Source organism: Phascolarctos cinereus, unplaced genomic scaffold (assembly GCF_003287225.1).
Source record: "Phascolarctos cinereus isolate Bilbo 61053 unplaced genomic scaffold, phaCin_HiC Scaffold_7;HRSCAF=346, whole genome shotgun sequence".
Classification (NCBI taxonomy): domain Eukaryota; kingdom Metazoa; phylum Chordata; class Mammalia; order Diprotodontia; family Phascolarctidae; genus Phascolarctos; species Phascolarctos cinereus.
This window is the reverse complement of record NW_027556180.1, coordinates 44,758,583-44,780,158: the sequence shown is the minus strand read 5'-3', so window position 1 is coordinate 44,780,158 and position 21,576 is coordinate 44,758,583. Positions and strand designations below refer to the sequence as shown.

At 40.4% G+C, this 21,576-nt stretch overlaps 2 protein-coding genes across 11 annotated transcripts in view; one reads left to right on the top strand and one right to left on the bottom strand.

The window, feature by feature from the left end:
* The window catches only part of MED12L (mediator complex subunit 12L), a 424,290-nt gene that overhangs the window by 145,483 nt on the left and 257,231 nt on the right, over nt 1-21,576 (top strand). The gene's annotated exons all lie outside the window — the stretch shown is intronic.
* Nucleotides 936-9,340, bottom strand: GPR171 (G protein-coupled receptor 171). Its single transcript, XM_020980877.2, has 2 exons — nt 9,219-9,340; nt 936-2,599 (listed from the first exon to the last, which is right to left on the bottom strand). Exon 2 carries the CDS (start codon nt 2,539-2,541, stop codon nt 1,579-1,581), a length of 963 nt encoding a protein of 320 aa, XP_020836536.1. The 5' UTR covers nt 2,542-2,599; nt 9,219-9,340; the 3' UTR covers nt 936-1,578.

Sequence of the window (21,576 nt, the reverse complement as noted above, 5' to 3'; positions counted from 1 at the left end):
TGACTCCTTTCATTTTTTGAAGTGGAGATGGTCTGCAGTAGCCAGCATAGGACCTTATGTTAAAGAATACTGGATTTAGATTCAGAGAGTCTGGGCTCCAATCCCAGCCCTGTTGTTTTTCCCCCTTTGTGACCTTTGACAATTTATTCAGTCTTTCTGGCTCTTGGCTCCCTCATCTATAATATGAGGGTATAAGGCAAGATGATCTCTAAGGTGCAGGTGCCTTCTAGTTCCAAATCTGTGACCTACCTGAGAAAGTGGTTTTTGTGACAAGGAAGATATGAGTACCAAAATGTCAATGAGAACAGTAAAAAGGAACTTGTCCTTTTACTCTAAATGCCAATATTTCCCACTTCTCAGTGTGCTGTTAAGGAATACCATATGGTTTATAGCATCTGCATAGTCTGAAGAAGCCACCTCCCACTGCTAGCATTCTGTAATTTGTAACATATTCTATGGGTTAAGACTCTTCTACAATTGGACAAACACTATCACTCCTGGTCCTATTTTTAGAAACCAAGGGTCAGAAAATTGATTATTTTTTCTTGAAATGCTACTATAGTATTTGTGATTTTCAGATTTATCTACAATGTTGAGTTTTGTGATGATGTTGTTTGACAGCATTATGTGGTTATTGTTTTTCCTTTGGCTTATAAAACCATAAGTCTACATTTAGGACACTCTGAAGCCAGCAAATCTAGTCCCTTCATTTTACAAATGGGGAAACTGAGGCTCAGAAAGGTTAAATGAATCTCCCAAGATCTCACAGAAAGTTAATGTCTGACATAGGATTTTAACCCAGGTGCTCTGATGGCAGAGCCAATGACTGTACCATTTTCACTTACCACAAGTAGCAAAATGATATGGTTGACTATTATTAAAGCTGGACAAACTTTATTTGCAGCCTTCGGGTAGAATATAATCAACTAAGACTATTAAAAATCAAATTACTATATTTCCAGGCCCTCTTCAAAATTTTTTTTCTTTAAGGGTTATGTAGAAATATACATGAAATTTTGAAAATTAGCGCGTAGTCTGGGAAATTCTGAAACTGCTCTCATTGGAATAATAGAGAGAAAAACCAACCACTGATGGTTTGAAGGTAATACTGGAACTATTTGGACTGGTTACTTTGGTTCTCTTCCAGGTCTATTCCACTAGTATTTCTCAGGCACTTTTATTGAGACTATTCTGGTCACTTTTAATGACAAGGTCATTCCAGGAGTCTTAAAACTGTTCCATACACCATCAATTTCCAACTAATTCATTGAGCCTGTTTCATAAACCTCATTTAGATGCCAGGGGTGTTGTTTTGTTTTGCACCTGTTATTCCACACAACTTGCTGGGTTTTTGTATAAATATTTTGGTTAAGGCGTATGAGCAATCACAAGCTGGTTTGCCTTCTTTACAGGCAGTGTCTGCAGACCAAGCGATCCTCATTTGTTTGACTTGGTATTGCTACTGACACATGGCTAAAGTTAACACTAGTCCACTGGTTTTGTCAAGCAAATGTTTTTTACTCCTTCCCATATAGATTTTCCAGTTTGTATTTGTGAGAACTCGAAAATGTGGTTTCCTTATAGTTCGCTTGTATGCCTTGGTGTTTCTTGCTGGACACTTGTCTCCCTGTGCGATGCAAAGATCTCAGTCACTTTTAACCGGAATGCTTTCGAGAGGTTATAGTATAGAATAGGGTCTAAACATAGGTTTGATACTGCTAGCAGTAAAGTTGCTTCCTTAGCTTTAAAGAGTGAGATCTTGGTTGGGCAGTCTGTTATGACATTGCTCTGGCTGAGAGTGTAGGGGATCCTGACAATGTGGTAAGGAACAAAACAGATAATGTAGCTCCCAGTTATCAGCAATATGTTGATCAGAGCCCGTTTCACGTTTGCATAGTTCTCGCTGTCTTTTTTTCGGTAGAGCTGTCTGATGACAAGGCAGTTGGATATTAAAATGATTGCTGAGAAGTTTAGGAATATTGCCACGCATATGAAATTAGTAAATACATGCCAGTTCCTCCCAAACTCCTTTTTGAATTCCATGCAGCCCACTATTGGCTTCTCTTGAATGTCATTGATGGGAATCACCATGTTGGGTACCATTATCAGGAGAACCATCAGCCATACCACTGTGGATATCATTTTAGCAAAGCCAGGCTCCTGTATCCTGTAAATTTTGCAGCTGTGTGTCAACTGAAGACAGCGATCCATGCTGACAAAGGCTAAAAATATAATCGATAAGTACATGTTGATGTAGATTAGGCAGGCGGTCACTTGGCAGTGGAAAATCTTTAGCTTCCATGGGGCCACCCCTAAGTCGACAGTAATTTTCACTGGCAGTGCTAGAGTGAGCAAGAAATCTGCCGTGAGCAAGTTAATTAAGTATATGCTCACACACTTGGGGTTTGCATCTTTCTGGGTGAATGCCCAGACTGCAAAACAGCTCCCAATAATTCCAACGAGGAAGATCAAGTAGAAGAAATATGTAAATGGCTCCAGGTCTTTGTAGATCATACAGATGGGAGAGCTGTTGGAATACATTTTCTTTGTGAAAAGGCAAAGACTTGGAGGTGCCCAGAAGATCCCAGGAGGGGAAGCCCTGCAAGGAGATTTAATTTAAGAAAATCACAACTTAGAAAAGCTGGTGAGGTAGAATTTTAAAATGGAATGAGTGCTAAACTTACAGCTGAGAGAGACCCCAAAGAGAACCCAGTGAGTATCTCACATATGATCTGACCAGGGCACATCACAGAGAGACTGGAATCCCAAAGACCCTTTTGAATGTGTCCCAAGGTCTTGGCATCTTGTCATCTGCCCTATCACACTTTGTTTTCTCTCACACATGCGCATGCATGTACATACACTCCTTCACATTTTTGTAGCTTTTTAGTTGCTAACTAGGGAAGTGTATTGTTTGAAGAGGAGACAAAGACATTAAGGTTCTCAGAAACATAGAGGAAATGAGTCTCAAACGAGTTGGTTTGTGGCTGAAAAATACACTTTGTGAAGCTTTTGGGGGCTCTGAGTTTTTGAGACTTACAGTAGGTTAAAACTGGAAGAGTACCTAGCACAATAGATTAGGCCTGGAAAGGGATTTGAGAGGTCATGTCATCAAGTCCAGCCTCCTCTTTTATGTGGGAACTGAGGCCTGGGGAAAGTTATCTTCACTTATCCACAGTCCCACAGGTAACATGTGGCAACACTGGGACATTTGCTGGATGAGGAAAAGGGGATGATGGAAAGCTTTCAGCTGAGAGAACAAGTGATCGTTGGCCAGAGTTCATCAGGTTAAGAGTGTTGGTCAGTCATGGTGTTCGATACTGAATAGAAAACTAGCATATTTTCACTTGTTTAATCCTTCTCTTTGCATGATGAAACATGATGCCATCACATTTCCTCTTTGCAAACTGAGGCTCAGAGTGGTTAAGTGACTTCATGTATGTATTTTCTGGCCCAAGAAAAGGATTTAGGGTGCTCTGGATCTAGTCTAGAATATACCCATTTACTACTGGATCATGGGGAAATTATTCCCTTGCTTGTTACTGCAATTTCTAGTAGATAAATGTGGGTCAAACTGGGCTGCTGAAGTATTCTAATTGAAGATTTTTTTTGGGGGGGAAATTGGGCTTAAGTGACTTGCCCAGGGTCACGCAGCTAGTAAGTGTCAAGTGTTTGGTCTGAGGCTGGATTTGAACTCAGGTCCTCCTGACTTCAGGGCCAGTGCTCTATCCACTGTACCACCTAGCTGTCCCTGAAGGATTTTATTTTGAGGAATTGTCATGCATGATTTGAATTGAAGATTAGTTATGTTGGTGTTTTGGCCAACTGGGTGGCCATGAGGCAGAGTTTTAACAGATTTGTGTTTTCACTGGGGCTTTTGCTGAAGGTCTCAAGCCACAAAGATACCTGGCACAACCTGGAGCCCGCAGGGAATTTAGCTTAGTTGTAGCAAGCTCCAGGTATAGCAAGCTTTTTTTTTTAAATTTTATTAATTTATTTTGATTTATCAACAATCACTTCCATATGCTTTTGAGTTTAAAAATTTTCTCCCTCTTCCTCCCCACTATCCTCCCCAAGATGGTGCACAATCTCATATAGGCTATACATTTACATTCCTATTAAACATATTTTCACATTAGTGAAGTTGTAAGTAAAAATTAAAACCAATAGGAGGAACCATTAGAAAGAGGAACCAAAACTCAGCAGAAGAGAATAAAAAATGATAGCAATTCAACTTCCATAGTTCTTTCTTTGGATATGGATAGCATTTTCACCCTGAGGCCTCTGGGGATGTCTTAGATCCTTGTATTGCTGAGAAAGGTTGTTTATCAGTGTTAGTCATCACACAATATGGCTGTTATTGTGTACAAAGTTCTCTTGGTTCTGCTCATTTCACTCAGCACCAGGCTGGCATAGCAAGCTTTTGCTAAATGCCCATAATGTGCAAGGAATAGTGTTAGGTGCTGGTGATACTTAAAAGAAGCAAAGGACAGACCCTTCAAGGCCCTTACCTTCTGTAAGGGTATACAATACTTAAACAGGTAATTAACAATATCATTGCAGGAAGGAGAAACTGCTAACTGCCAGAGGGGTCAGGGGAGGCTTCCTTTAAGAGCAGAGCCTTGAAGGAAGCAGAGATTCTAAGAGGCAGAGATGAGGAGGGGTGTATTCTAGATGTGGAGGCATGGGGGGGGGGGCTGCCTTGAAAATGCTCAGTGAGAGATGAAATGCTGAGTTGAGGGGACAGAGAAGGGTCACTTTGGTGGCCATTTAGATTGTTTGGCTTGGCTCCCAAACCTTCATCCTAAGTGCCCACCCAGGGATTAGACGGTCCATTTCCATATCTGTGCACTCTTGACTATTGGCTCCTGGCATGTGAACCTTTAATTACTGACAGTGGCCTCATATCATCACAGAACTGTATCTGCTTTGCAGAAGAGGAAGCTAAACTATTTCCTCATCTACAAAATGGGGAAAGGGGGATGCACAATGGTTTCTAAAGTGCCACAATTAGGTTTCTGTGATGAGATCCTACCTCTACTAAGGTCAGAATGAATAGATTAGAACATAAGTGTGTTTCCTGCAACAGGACCCAGTTTCTTTCAACACAATAATTTAGATCCGTTTTTATAAGATGAGAAGATAATTGATTTAGAGTTGAGAGGGACCTTGGAAGCCCCATAGTCTAGTCCCCTCATTTTACAGTTGAGGAAACTGAGGCTCAGAGGGGTTAAGTGACTTCTAGCCCATTGGAATGTAGACACCTTCAGGGGAGGGGCTGTTTTCTCTTTCCTTTTGTTTACCTAATGCTTAGCAGTGACTGGCTAACATATTGATTTTTGCTTTTTGGTGAGGCAGTCAGGGTTAAGAGATTTGCCCAGGGTCACACAGCTAGTAAATGTCAAGTGTCTGAGGCCTGATATGATGACATTGACATCCATGTAGATGTACAGATATAGAAAGATAGGTAGTCACTTAATAATTGCTTTCAATGATGGATTTACTTGGAAAATTAAATATACCTAAGTTAATTAAATTTAATAGAAATTTATTGAGCTCTTACAGTACATCAGATACTCAGCATTCTTGAGGACGCTATTGAGGAGGTTAAAGATGTACACAGATAAATTAATCCAAGAAAATTTGAGGAGGGAAATAGTTCCAGGAACTGGGGTAGGGGGTGGGGGCTGTAATAATCTGGGAGAGCTTCAGCAGGTAGGTGGCACCTTACATTCTGGGGGATGGGGAGAGAAAAGGGAGATAAGGATTTAGGGCAGCAACAAAGTAGAGGTTTGGGGAGTGGTTTGTGTGAATGCGTTAAAGAGAGAGATAGAATGCTGAGTTCATTTAACAGTGAAAAGTCCATTAAGGTTGGAGAAGAGGAAGAGAAGGAAAGCTGGCAGAGTGATGATGCCAGGCTGAGGAATTTCTCCCTACTGTTACTGAAGGCCTGGAGGAAAGCATATCACTGTGTATGAAGTGGAAGAGCAGGGTTTGACTGAAGGAGTAGGATTTGATGAAATTTTATGTTTTTGTCCAGGTAACGAATATGTAAAATTTCATGTAAAGTTAAAATTTTCATGTAAATGAAAAACTGGATCTGGATATTTAGAATCTGGCCTATTTCCAGCCTTATAGAATCTTAAACCCCTCTCTCAGGTTTTAAGGGCCTTCCCTGATCTGATCTCTCATTTCCTATTTTTAATCTCCTTCCAGATTGGCTCTTAAAGTAGTGGACTTCATGCCTTTTTGCCTACACTTTGGGTAAAACCCACAATGGAAAGAGTAAAAGTATGCCTTTTGGTCCCATGTAACTGAAACAAGCAGTGTGGGTCAGAAGGAGGGCTTGAACCCAGCTCTTACTGATTCTAAGGCCAGCCTTCTTTCTTCTACTCTATAAGTTGGCAGAGAAGTTGCCATTAGTAGGAGGAATTTCCTCCTTGCACTGATAAAATCACAAGTCTGAACATACCACCTCCCAAAAAAACCATAAAATTAACAATAAAGTTCTATGAACAATTAGGATGGGAGGCATCATCCACTGGGTGACCACAGACAAATACGTCCCTTCCCCTCCCTGAGAAGCCACCATCCCTGTTGAATAAAGTGCAAATGAGAATTCTTGCTCTAGCACCTCAGGGTATTGTTAGCGGGAGAGCTCTTTGCTAGCCTTCAAGTCCTATGGGATTATGAGATGCTCTGGTAACTGTTTTTATTTCACTTTATTTCCACAATGTGCATGCTCCCTTTGGGAGGATTTTGACCCCCTCACTGCCTTGGGGACATGCCATGTCCCTCTCTCCCTCTGTGTCTGTGCTCATGTTGGTGATTTCTTCCATTTATTGAAACCCTAAGGACCGGCTGAAGGCCAAACCTTTCCCAGAAGCCTCCCCTGACGACTTTGGCCCTCACTGATGTGCCCAAGCCTGGACACCTAATGGCCTTGGCCATCTGGACCACATTATTTAGCACTTGATTAAAGAATGAGAATCCTCCCTTCCTTCCACAAACACAGATCAGGGGCTGCGTCCCAGGAGACCTTCCTTTCCCTTCCCTACTTGACACAGCTCTCACCCTCTTAAAATTTCTTTGTGTAATTTTATTTACTTATGTGTATTCATGCTCTACCCTTCTGCTTCCTCCCCCTAGGAACAAATAATAATAGACATTTATATAATCTTTTGAGATTTGCAAAAAATTGCTTATCTGCATTGATCTGTACAGATGACCCTCTGAAGCAGGTGCTATTGTTATTCTCATTTTTACAGATAAGGAAACTGAGGCAGAGAGCAGTTAATTGGGGCAGCAAGATGGCACAGTAGGTAGAGAGCTGGGCCTGGACTCAGTAAGATCTGAGTTCAAATCTGGCCTCAGAGACTTACTGGCTGTGTGACCCTAGGCAAGTCATTTCACTTCTATCTGCCTCAGTTTCCTCATCTATAAAATGGGGATAATAACAGCACTTACCTCCTAGGGTTATTATGATGATCTAATGAGATAATAACAATGAAGTGCTTAGCACATAGCTAACTTAGCATGATATAAATACTTTTTTTTCCCTTTCTGCCCCCACAAATACCCAGCCCAGGGTTTCACTGCTAGTGAACTGTTTAAGCCCAGATTTTCTCAACAGTGATCCAGCCTTTTATCCACTACCACAGGCAGCAAAATACAAGCTCTTTTAGGACAAGGACTCGTTTGTTTTCTTTATATTTATTAGTAGGTAATAATAAACAGTTGCTTTGGAGTGGATTTTGTCCTATACTCCTATACTGTTCTCCTGTTTTTTCATGCATCAGTCTTTTCTTCTGACAAACAGTGTCTTATACTTCTCATATTTGTCCTTCCTTGGTCCCCTCCCACCTCCCATGGTAGTTGTTTGATATACATCCATTGGTTAATTGTATAGAAAACGCTCCTTCAACCAGACTGGTTGAGGAATAGGATGTGAATGAAAGAGCCTTGGGTCTGGAGTTGGCTTGGCCACTTGGTACCTGTATCATCTTGGACAAGTCATTTAACTCTGAGCCTCATTTGTAAAAATGAGGGGGTTGGGTGAGATGAACTCTGAGGTCCCTTCCACCTCTAATCTAGGATCCTAGGACCCCAGCACTTAATCTTTAAAGAAGGGGAAGGAAGGTGGGAGATCTGGTCAGTGGACCTGAGTTCACATCCTGTCTGCCATTTACGGAGTAACCTATAAGTCACTTTCCCTCTGAGCTTCAGTTTGCTCATCGATAAAACGTGGGGCATACACTAAATGATCTCTAAGCCCCCTTCCAACTCTAATTGATTTAATATTTATGTCCAATAGAAGTTCATATATACCAAGCATGGGATAGCAATTTAAAAGAGATTTAGAGTATGGTAAGGACACAGCTTACTTAATACATAAGCTATACTGAACATTAATCTTTATGATTCTCAAGACATCTCAGGATTTTTTTGCTATTCCGAATCATCATCATCATCATCAACGTGGTTTAGTAGTACTGTGGGAGTTTGAGGCACCGTTAAATCAGGTGCAAATATGAGGGACACAAAAAGAAAAAGAATTCAGGCTTTCTCTCAGCCCACTCATTGTTGCTTCTTCTGTAGAGACAGTCCAGGCTTTACTGTTTACCGTCCATTATTTGAAAAGCCCACTGAAGAATTTTATTGAAACAAATCATTCACAGTGTTGTGGAGGAGAGCCATTTTAAGGAGCACTTTACCCAGATGTAAAAGGCCAAGAACTTCAGATTTTCTCCAGCCTCAAGGCAGAGACTCTCAGAAATCTAAGGGTTGAATGTTTGAACATTCTTCTTCCTCTTTATAAGAATGGATAAGCTTTGTATTTAAGAGAGAGATGGACATTAAGGAGAAGTGTCATAGGTCATATGGCATAGATTCAGAACTCTATGAAATTTTAGAGGTCATTGTTAATTGACTTTCTCAAGTTTACACAGATAATGAGTTGTAGAGACTGGATTTGAAACCAAGTTTTCTGATTTCAAACCAAGCCCCTTCCTTAACATGGTGTCCCAGGTTAGCCAGCAGTGCACTCTGTGGGTCTCTAGCCAGAGTTTCTAGAAGAATTTAGCATGAAAATGTGCAGTTGCCAACCAAAGCCTAGAATATGCTGGACATTTCCACCCTGCCCTTGCTTTAGATGTAGAAAAACCATAGATTTCCCCTCTATAGTAAGAGCATATGAAAAAGTCTTTTATAATACATACCTGGAGTGATTGTTTCTGACCTTTTTTCTGGCTTAACTTCAAGGTATAGAGAGATGTTCAGCTGGCCCCAGCTAGTAACCACCCCATTGTTGGTCTGCAAGCAGGTACTAATCTTTTCCTTTCTATCTGTGTGGTTTTTAAGTCTTAAATTTGACGTAGATGAAACTAGTGGTATGCAAATAGCTGAAGTGTAAGAAAGTCACCTACAGACTCAGCACGCTAGAGTGTGTTTTGTGGCGAAACTCAGATATGGGGGCTCTTTCAGAGAAAAAAGTTCATACTTTTCATAATAGCCTTAAGCTTTTGGTCAGCACCCACAGAGTGTGTTGGCTGGCATGCATAAAAGTCAGCATTTAGACCTTAAAGGAATTATCATGTCGGTGATATGGAGTAATAGGAAATAAAGCTATTCCTTTCACTGAATAGATAGGTGGTTGCTCCTCAAGCTTCAGTAAAGTTGTACCTTATGGCTGTGTTGACATTACTGTTTTCTACCAGGAGCATGCTCAGTTTCACTTATGGCTCCTTCCTCCTTGGGAGATTCGACTCAGATGTTTGAGCTTGCAAAGTTGAAAAAAAAAGTCTTTAGGTTTGCCTTTCTCACTGGGCAAATTGTTAAACACTTGTAATATCACCTTGTGATATGCTAAGAGATAGGATGAAAATAGATATACTACTAGGTTTGGGTAAAGAAAAGGATAAAAGGCTTCTTCCAGTCAGTCAGTGAACGACTAGTAAGTGCCCACTATGTATGAGACATTGTGGTAATGTTTTTCCAGAGGTAATAATGTTCACTGTCCTATGTTCTTCCAGACATAATTCTAGCATAATAGAAACTTTGAAAAAGTAAGAGAAAGCATTTCTTTTTGCCTTTGCATCCTGTGGGATTGCCATTGCACATAGTAGGTGTTTAGTATGCCATGGCAACTAGATGACACAATAGAGAAAGTGTTGGACTTGATGTCAAGAGGACCTGTCTCAGATATTTACTGTGTGACATTAACCTTTCTCAGCCTCATTTTCCAGTTATGTAAACTGGAGATAATAGTGCCAGTTTTCCCCTTAGATACTACTACCTCTGTGACCTTGGGTAAGTTATTAACTTTCCTAGGACTTAGTTACTTTCCTAAAATGAGGCAATTGGACTAGATGACCTGAGGTCCCTTCAGGCTCTAGATCTGTGGTCCATCCCTTTCTCATCTTGTGGAATGTGGCACAATGGCTAGGGAGCTGACCTCACAGAAAATGTCTCATTGCCTTGGGAACACTGTAAGTTGGAGAGCAAATGCTGATCTGCATTGATAGAATTTCCTCACTGGGAGCTCCCAGTACTGTTGAAACCATGTTTTTGGCCCAAAGTGAAAAAATTCAATATAATAAAGTCAGCTCATGTATATTAGTATTTGATTACTTTGAAACTTTAGAATGTTGATTGGCTAAGTAAATCCTTCCTACTGTCAGCTGGCCACTTTCTCCATCTTATCACTAGTACCAGCTGGGAGGGCAAATGGGGTTGATAAATTGGATTGACACTGAGGAAGTTAGCATTAGGTTCATTGATTTAAAAAAAAAAGATGTTCCAAAATATTTGGTGAAAGATGAGCATCTGGAATGAATTTGATGGGGGTAAAGCAGACGGAAACGGGAGAAGGGATGGAGGGGTGGCTATGGCAACATGGGGTGCTGGAGAATAAATACTCTTTCAAGCTGTATTTTGAAATATCTTGGATCCAGGAGATCACTGGGCTAAACAGGGAGGCCAATGTAGGAGTAAACCAGATGGACAATGAGAAAAGCTCAGAAGAAAACATAGGCTGTGGGGCTAGAGAGAATGAGAATGACTTCAGTGATGTAGTTCAATGAGAATGACTTTTGCACGTAGGAAAAAATGAGTAAGAGATGATTTATTTATTTATGCGTTGTGTTTTTTTTTTTTTTGCTCTTGAGATTTGGACATGTGCTTTGCTGTATTAGATCATAAGATCATATATTTGGAGGTGGAAGTAAGCTTAGAGGTCATTTAGAACAACACCCTTCTTTTACAGATGAAGAAACAGACCCAGAGAGGTTGAAGGTTTTCTTAGGGTTATATAGCTGATGTGCCTGTTAGGATTGAACCTAGCTCTGCCTGGCTCTAACACTATCCACCATGATTTTTAGTGGGTAATGATGAGGTCTAGAGGTTTAAGGGTGCTGGAACTGCAAAATAATGACACGTGGGTCCTGCCCGAAAGAATTTGGCCCAAATCTTTCAGCCAGAGAAAAAGTGTATTTAGGGATAAATCATACAGGCCAGATTCTTAAGGAATCTGAAAATTAGTGACACCCATAAGGATGGGTGGGCATGAGGAAGTCTCAGGGTTTAAATGGGGGCCAGGATGGATCTTATATAGACTCAAATAATTTTGGGTGTTTAGAGGAGGGGCTAGGAGAAAGATCCTGAAGCTAGGGTGAGTTTAGGGAATATTCCAATTGGAATTTCTGGGAGGTTGAATAGACAGTGGGATAATGAAGGGAACTGGAAGGAAGAGGTTTGAATGGGATCTGGATAAAATTAAAGGTAGGAAGTATACACTAGGGCTTTACTGCGTTTTCAAAGGCAGATAGGGAGAGTCGATAAGGAAAAGCCATCCTCAGATAACCCTTTGAGACCAGAGTGAAGTCAAATAAAATTTAAGGTTTTTCTGGGGCCCGTAGACAAATGGGACCCAAATTCTTTTCTGGGCAAGGGGCAAAGGTCTTGGCTTGGCCCATACCCCATCAGGTAACTTTGTTGAGATTTCCAGTGAACCTGATTAATCCTAACTCCTCTTCTTAGAATCGCCTGAGAGGAGCTCTTTTCTGTTCTGCCTTGCTGGAACTTCGTCTTTTAGTGAGACAGCCCTAGGAAGGCAGAGGAGTCTGGTAGTCAGGATACAGTCAGTTCTTCCCTCTCAGATCTGTGTGGTCTTGGAGAATTTACTTAACAAAACCAAGTTTCCCTCTTCTGATCTGTTACGTGGGAGTTGAGGCGGAGAATAAATCCTATCTGACAAGGAATCATGTCGTAACAGATGAAGTACAGCTGTACTTGGATTTAGGACAACTTGGGTTCAGATCTCCATTTTGGACACCTAGGGCAAGTCACTCAACCTTGGTTGAGCCTTAGTCTCCTCAACTGTAAAATGGGGAGAATGATACCTCCAGTATCTATCTCACAACACTGTTGGGAGGCTCAGTTGTGATACTGTATGTAAAACAAAGTGAAACCGTGACATAATTGACACCTCTTCTCTGTTCTCCTCCTTCCTGCCAACCTGAGATAAATCTATTCAATTCTTTATGATGTAGACTCAAAACTAGTCTTTTCAGAGGGAGAAATAACTCACTCCTTCCTCCTACCCGAAGGGGTTGAGGCTTATGTTTCTTAGTGGTGTGGGGAAGTTACTCTGTAACTGTATTGTGTAGATTTAGTGGAAAGGGATTTCATTTTCTCTTGCCAGTGGCTGTTTCAATTTTACCACGTTAAAAAAAAAACCCCTTGCTACTTCCCTAAATCGCTCTCTTGCCCCACCCCCACCCCTCGAGCTTTATTGTTATTGTTTTTGTTGACTGATTGCTCACTGCTTTCTGAGCATAGCAGGAAAGGGCTTCTCACAACTTACCCGATATTTCTGTGACACATGTGGGCAGAATGGAGTATAAATGGTCACGATAGTTTCCTAAGCCCTATAGCTGTCAGTAATTACTTTTTGGAGTGCAGATTACCAAAATGGTTATTTTCTATGAGTCAAACAAAAATTGAAGCTAGATCCCCCCATAAACTTTAGGTCAAAAAATAAAAACCTTTTTGAGTTGTCACAGACATTCTATTTTCCATCTTATTGACAAACACCTACAGGATTTTGCATAATCTCTTATTGCCTAAGAAAGGGACAAAGGTGGGTCTCTAGTGAATTTGCCTCCACGAAACTGCATGCCAAAGCCCCTGGTAACGGAAAACACAACAACTTATTAAGCTCCATTGTATGCCTTGCCCCAGTTCGAGGTACATAGGGGTACAAAGACAAAATGGAACCATCCCCGCTCTCCAGAAACTTATATTCTGTTGGAATAGCTGCATATAATAAGTAGATCCAAAATAAAGATCCAAGTAAATCCAAGGTGATGGCTAGTGAGAGGGAAGGGGAGGGACTTTCAGTGGAAGGAAGGAGGTAGAGAAATGAGGACAGGAAAATTCTCATGTAGGAAGTCCTGCTTGAAATGAGTTTTGAAGAAAGCTAATGGCGTTGTGGATAGAATGCTTGCTCTAAGACTCATCTTCCTGAGTTCAAATCCAGCCGCAGACTCTTACCAACTGGGAAAGTCATTTAACCCTGTTTGCCTCAGTTTCCTCATCTGTAAAATGAGCTGGAGAAAGAAATGGCAAATTTGCCAAGAAAACCCCAGATGGGGTCAAGAAGATTTGGACACCACTGAATCAACTTAACAGGGATTCCAAGAGGTGGTGATGAGGAGTGGTTATGTTCCAGGCATGAACAGTTTATGCATGTAACAGTCTATGCAAGAATATGGAGATGGGAGATGACATGTCATATGTGAGGAACTACAAGAATTAAGCTGTACAATAGCAGATTAATACGTAATGTCTAGAGCCAGATATTGGAGGATTTAAATGCCAAGGAGAAGAGTTTGTAGCTGAAACTACAGGTGTCAATAGGTAGTCTTTGGAGCTTCCTGAGCTTGGGAGTGACATGATCAGACCTGTGTTTTAGGACTATTACTAGAATAACCATGTGGAGAAAGGAGGGGCCAGGAGATCAATCAGGAAACTGTTGGACTAGCCTAGGCAGGAAATGAGGAGGATCGATGCCAAGGAAGTGGCTTTGTGAGTGAAAAGGAGATGGTCATGAGGGATGGTGTGGTGGTAGAATAAATAAACACGACTTTACAACTGATTGCATATGGCCAGTGGTTGAGGGACATTGAGGAATCCGGTATGACACTAGTGTTTTAAATTTGACTCAGAAAGATGATTATGTCTTCAATAAAAACTGGAAAGTTAGATAAATTGGTACAGGGTGAGGAAAAGAATTCTATTTTGGATATGTTGAACTTGAGATGCTTGTGTGATATCCAGCTGACCATGTCCAGTAGGCAATTGGAGATGTGGGACCAGAGCTAAGGAAGCAGGTGTAGATCTGGCTGGGAGTCGTTTGCCGAGTTGATAAAATGAACTTATGTGGTCACTAAAAGATGAAGTATAGAAAGAGAAGAGGAGCGAAAAATAAGCAAGAGAGGGAAGGAAGAAGGGAAAGTAAGGAAAGAAAGGCAAAAGGGAAGAAAAGAAAAGAGGGAAGGAAGGGAAAAAAAGAATGGAAAAAGGAAAAGAGCATTTTAAAAAAATTTTTTGGATCAGATTTTAGTTTTCAACATTCACTTCCACGAGATTTTGAGTTCCAATTTTTCACCCCATTTCCCCCCTCCCTCCACCCCAAGATGGTATGTATTCTGAATACCCCTTCCCCTAGTCTGCCCTCCCTTCTGTCTCTCCCCGCTCCTTCTCTTATTCCCTTCTTCTATTTTCCTATAGGGCAGGATGGATTTCTGTACCCCATTTCCTATATTTCTTATTTCCCAGTTGCATGCGAAAACATTTTTTTTAACATGTGTTTTTAAAACTTTGGATTCCAAATTTCCCCCCTTCCTCCCTCCCCACCCACCCTCATTGAAAAGGCAAGCAACTCAATTCGGGTTATACACGTGCAGTTATGTAAAACATAGTAGTCATACTGTGAAAAACTAACTCTATTTCCCTTACTCCTTTTCCACCCCCCCATTTATTCTATTCTTTCTTTTGACCTTGTCCCTCCTCAGAAGTGTTTGCTTCTGATTACTTCCTCTCCCAGTCTGCCCTCCCCTCTATCATCTCCCTGCTCTCTTGTCCACTTCCCCTACTATTTTTCTGTTAGGGTAAGATAGATTTCCATACCTAAATGAGTGTGTATGTTATTCCCTCCTCAGGCCAAATCTGATGAGAATACGATTCACTCATTCCCTCCCACCTTCCCCCATTTCCCCTCCACCGTAAGAGACTTTTCTTTTCTATTTTTCTGTGAGATAATGTTCCCTGTTCTACCGAAAAGAGCATTTATTAAGCACTTGTTGTATCCTTCCAGGTACTCCTACTGTGGCTGCATTAACTTTGTGTGTTTGTTTGTATCATCTGGCCGCAAGAAGGAGACTTAACAGGCAACTCTTAACTAATTACAGTTTCTGACAACCTGGAAGTCTCTCTAGTTGGAAGGTGATTGACTAGGCCTTAAGAATCTGAATGCCTTCAATTCAATATCTAAGCAGACACATATACGTTTATATTTAATTAGTAATTATTATGGAAAGGCCCATGGGCTGGGATGACATGTCTAGTCACCATGGTGACCCAGTCTCCAGAGACTTTTTTTGCATTCCATCATGACCTTGCTCCAGGCAAAGGTTTGAGAGGTCAGCTCCATTTAGGCCAGGGTGGAGAAAGAGATGTTGGGAGCTTTCCAACCTGGAATAGGTTGCCAGGGGATATTTAGCCACAGTGACATGGGGAAGGTAAGCTTTCCAGGTGCTCCAGTATGAGGGCTTTACTGAACAGCTTATACATTGTCATGAATTAAAAATTCAGAACATTGGATTCATTCTATTTTTTTGTAAAATGTAAAGCATGATAGACAGACATACAGTTGTATTTCAGTGGTGTTCGACTCTTCGTGATGCCATTTGGGGTTTTCTTAGCAAATACACTGCAGTGATTTGCCATTTCCTTCTCCAGCTCATTTTATAGGTGAGGAAACTGAGGCAAATAGGGTGCATGGATCTCTACATAGAGCAATGTAGTTATTGTTGATCATAAATTTATCAATTGTCGATCAAAAAGGACTTAAACAGGGGAAATTCAATTCAATAAGGATTTATCAAGTACCAATGATATCAGACAATCAGGAAGAATTTATTTTAAAATTATTTTTATCCCATTAGATACTTTTAATAATCATTGAAAAATATTTTTAGTTCAAAATTCTGTTTTTCCCTTCTGCCCCACTCCACTCTTTGAGAAGGCAAACAGTTTGATACGTGAAGTCACACACAACATATGGAAGGCTTTTATATAAGTGACTTCTATATACTTTTTAATTTCTTTCTTTCTTTCTTTCTTTCTTTCTTTCTTTCTTTCTTTCTTTCTTTCTTTCTTTCTTTCTTTCTTTCTTTCTTTCTTTCTTTCTTTCTTTCTTTCTAATTGGGGTTAAGTGACTTGCCCAGGGTCACACAGCTACTAAGTGTCAAGTGTTTGATCTGAGGCTGGATTTGAACTCAGGACCTCCTGACTTTCAGGGCCACTGTTCTATCAACTTCGCCACTTACCTGCCCCTTTTTTAAAAATTTCTTTAAATTTTAGACTTCTGTATACCAAGCATTATGCTAGTCATTGGAACTACTACACTTAGATGTGACCATTCCTACCATTAGAGCACTTGCATTCTACCAGAGGGAGACAAGTAAACAGAAAAATATGAGACATATTCACCAACTCTCACTCACCCTCCACTCCCCCTATACCCCCCAGTTATTGGATGAAAGTGGGATTTGGCTGACACTGGGGTAATCAGAAAAGGAGGAGCTTGGAGAAGAGCATTGAAAGAAGCAATATACTTTCAACTATAGATAGATGAAAAATGCAATGGTGGAAATCATCCTTGTCACCAAGTAATTTATATATCCATTTGTGGTGGGGGATGGGGGATTGTGGAAGCAACATGCATAAATAGGTTTGTATGATAAATATACACACACAGATAATTTCATGGGAAGACTTAGACAAAAGGATGCAGCATAAAGTGAGCAAAACTAGGAGAACAATTTATGTAACAGCAGTATTATAGAGAAAAACAACTTTGAAAGGCTTGAGGCCTTTCATCAATGATAAACAATGTGTTCAAAGGACTAGAGATGAAACACACCATTTGCCTCCTGCTAGGAAGCTGATGGACTTAAAATATAGAAAGAAACCTGTAATTTTTGGACATGGCCAAAATGGGAATTAGCTTTCCCGGACTATGCATTTTTTATTTTCACTTTTTATTTTTCAATTAAGTAGGAAGGACAGATAATAAAAGCCAAAAGAAAAAAAAAAGGAATTTCATTTGGGACCAGGAGAAATGTTAACAACTAGGGGGATCAGGACAGGTCTTTTAAAAAGATAGCACTTGACTGTAGTTAGAGATTCCAGGAGGTGGAAGGGAAAGTGGAGAGCATTCTAAACGTTGGGGGGACAGGAAGGCCATGTGTACCTCCTGTAACAATGTATCATGCAACATAAAGGTAGTATAGTATTATTTAAATAGGACTTGGAGAGTCTGGGTTCATATTATCTGCAGCTTGGTATAGAGCAGTGTTGTTGTTGTTTTTTTTTAAGAGAACTTTTTTTAATGTCACATTTTCTACATGAATATAATTTTAATCCCAGAAAATCCAGCAATCCATATTACATAGGTATTTTTTTTTGTGATACATCATTACATTTGTTAGAGAAAAGGTTCTCAAAGCCTCCAGTGAACAGAACAAAGGGAACACAAATTTCAAACGTGGGGGGTACATATTTCAGACCTTGCCTGGGGCACATAAATACCTTGCTTGTGCTTTGGTGAAGATTTGAGTCCCTTCTATCATTAAGGACTTTTCAGTTTTATGTATGCAGAGTGCATCTGTTAAATGAGTATGTTTTGGGAAGATTGATAAGACATTTACAAGTATAGATGGGAAATTTATTCTCTAGTGCTCTAAGACCCTGCCTCAAACTTTAATGGCATCTCAAGTGAACACACTTAATCCAGGTGAATTCAACTGACATCTAGCAACTGCTTACCATTTGTAATGTGTAGGGCTATGTGCCAGGAATATCAGGAACGAAACAAGCCCATTCTTGTCGACAGCTAGCTTTTGTCCAACTGCAAATCATCATCTGGTTAAAAAAAAATCAGACCTGGAAAATCACAGAATCGGGTTTGACAGTAATGCAAGTGATTTTAAAATGTCGTCAATCCGTGTTGACTTTTCTGGGTGGAGAGAGCCAAGTCTCGAGGTTCTGAGGTAGAGCAGATCCCAGGGTCCCAGAAAGAAAGGATAAGAGGCAACCTAATTGCTATGAGCCAGCATATCTTTATAGAGCAATGTTTCTTAAATGTAAACTTTGTGACCCCATATGGGGTTTAAGTTTATTAAGTATATTAAGTTTTAGGAATGTAAAGGGGTCGTGAATGGAAAAAGTTTAAGAAGCCCTGATGTAGAGGATGCAAGACTTGACTTGGGTTCAATGCCCAGCTCTATTACTCCATGATGTTGAGCAAATCCTTTGACATTTCTTGGCCTCAGTATCCCAGTCTTTTGAATGAGGTTTGGCTAGGTAATCTCTAAGGTCCCTTTCAGCACTAAAGCGATGGTTCCATGATTCCAGCTGTTATTTTTGCCTTAAGTAAACCTGGGTAAGTTATTGCTTTTCTTTGATCTTATATTCCTCCCCATTGTACGGAGTTGGAAATGAATCTAAGGTACCTTCCATTACTTACGCCTATGGCTCTAGGTAGTGCATTGTTTCTCTGTCAACAGTGCTGGCTTGTTATTGCCATACTGTTTCAGGGCAGGTGGGCAGAGGAGCCTCCTTCCCACTGAAGTGTCTTTGCCAGTTTACTGTGTCCTATGTCCCCACCTGGCCTGTCATGGCAGCCTCCCGTCCCCTTCCCCTCATGTCCCACCTCTTGATTTAGTTTGGGAGATGTGACTGAGTTATAGGAGAGACTGGTATGATTACAGTATAAATAACCATCACATTATGGAATTAAAATAAACCTTGAGCATGAATCCTCTTTGGGGGAAAGGGACATGTTTTCAGGAACAATTCCTGAAAAAAAAATAGTATAGGTAGAATCTGAAAGTAGCTTCTGTGCCCAATTCTTTTAAGTGCTCTGTCTCTATTTTCCTATTAACAAAAATTGGGATAATAATACCTTAATATTTAAATTAGATAAATGTTTAATATTCAAAATAAAGACTTTTAGATTCTTAGAAGAAAAGGCATCGTGTTCCATCAATGATTAAGAACAAACAGGTCTATTTCTTTATCTGCTTTTGCCTACCATTTTGGTTTTTCTGCATCTAAATATGTAGGTTAATTAATCCACGAACATTTATTGACATCCTACCATGGACAAGACACTGTTTGTTGCCAAGCTACACAAAGTAACAAGTCTTAGAATTAACATATAACTTATTTCTGTCCAGTTATGTACTATATTGGAACAAAAGTTACAATTCACAGGGGAAATCCCTAAAAGTTTTTTTTTCTTTTTTCCCCTTCAAATAAGATTTTTTTTTCTATTTAGTCACTTAGTGTTGCTTTTGTTTGTATAGCTGAGGTATATTTCTTTACACTTAACTTTATTTTTAAAATGGAGTTTCAGAATAAACTTCACTCTCTGAGCAATTGACTGTCTAGGAAAGAATTCTTGGAGGAATGACTTTCTCTCCAATATTCCAAATGAGTCTTTTGGATTAAATGATTTATTTAAGGAGGAAAACTCCAAAGAATTTCAACAACATCTCTCCCCTTGGGGTAACTTAAGCCCCAGTGATATCTGTAGGACTGTGGGTGGCCATTTTCTTTTCTCAGATGGTAGGAAGAATTTCAGTAATCTTGAATGCTTTATCAGCGGTGAAGGGGAAAATTCCAAATATTTCTTCAAAGAAACTCTTGAAAGGTTGTGAAATAGATGTTGCTGTTATCACCATTTAACAGTTGAGGAAACTGAAGCAGACGGAGGTTAAGTGACTTGTTCAGGGTCACACAGCTAGCAGTTGTCTGAGGCAGGATTCTAACTTGGGTCTTTAAGACACAAGGTGTGCCAGTGACCTGATTTATAGACACAGCCTCCCTTCCCAAAACATTTTGGGCAGCAGTATGCATAGACTCTTTTACTCCTTGCTTAAGGTCAGTGTATTCATGGTTCAGATCTGCCTTGTTCCCCTCCTGACTCACTCTCATTAGTAAGTCTAGCGGCTGAGACCTTGAGAACAAAACCTTGAGGGTGGGAGAGGTGAAACTTTAATAAGTGGGTGGGGAAAAAACTACACTTAATGGTAGAGGAAGGAAGAGGGAGTCAGAGACAACAAAGCTGTTTGCAAAGAGACAGGAGCAGATGAGGGTCAGGAAAGAGAGAATTATGGGGAGTGGGCATTCTCAAGTGTTGGGGGTGAGAGAGCTCAGTGAGAATGACCAGTGGGAAAGACTTTGAAGAGTGTGGAGCCCAGCAGAGGATTGGAGCTTGTTTGGAGCTTCCTTGTGTTTGGAGCTTGAGATGAATACATGAAATAAGGGAGAAACGGGAGGAGAACAGGTGGTGGTTGGAGAGATATGTACCCATTGGTAGAGAGAGAAGGACTGACTCATACAACAGGCTTGGGAGAGTGAGGCTGCCCATTTGGGGGAGTGAATGATGGACCAAAGCTCTGGGGGAAATTGGGGGCCCAAGTTAAATATGTTGGACTCAAAGCTAAAAAAACCAAGCTGAATATACTAGGGTCATTGCTTCATACCCAAAGCTCTTTTACTGTTCTCTGCACACAAAAATGTTCATGGTGGCAAATTCAGAAAAACAAAAAGAAGAAATAAATTTAAGAAACCGCAGTTTACGTGTTATTTTCAGCAAGTGGGGAAGGTCGCTTCTTTTCTCTGAAACAGGAAGAAGGAAGGGAAGATGGGGAAGATATAGAACAATGGGGAGGGATAGATGAAAGAAAGTGAATTGGGCTGCCTTCAAATCCCTCTGCTCTCCTTAGAAAATTTTGCATTGAGCTTATCTGTTCAAAGAGCTCACATTCTCATGAGAGAAGTATCATGAAACTCTGTACATACAACGTAAATGGAAGGTAGAAGTGAAGTGGGGGAGGTGGGGGAGTTAGAAAGGTATCCTGTATAAGAAGAACAACCTCTACCGGGCAGAATTTGAACCCTCAAATTCTCTACTTCCAGGGCTAGGCCTCATTCCAGGGCACCAGGCTGCCTCCTCAATGGGGTGTTGGCATTGTTTAAAATGTTGTCCAAAAACTCCCTTATTGGAATGTCTACGAGAGCAGATTGTGCAGCCAGATCTGAGTTTGAGAATTATTTATATCACTTCAGTAGTATGGGCAATGGAGAAGAAATTTGAATCCATTGAATTGTTAACACAAGAACAGTTATGTGGGCAGATTTTTTTATTGCCCAAAATTCACCCTGTGTTTGTTAGGGTTTGGTAGCAACCTTTAACGGTAAAACTGGATTTTGGCTGAGTCAGTT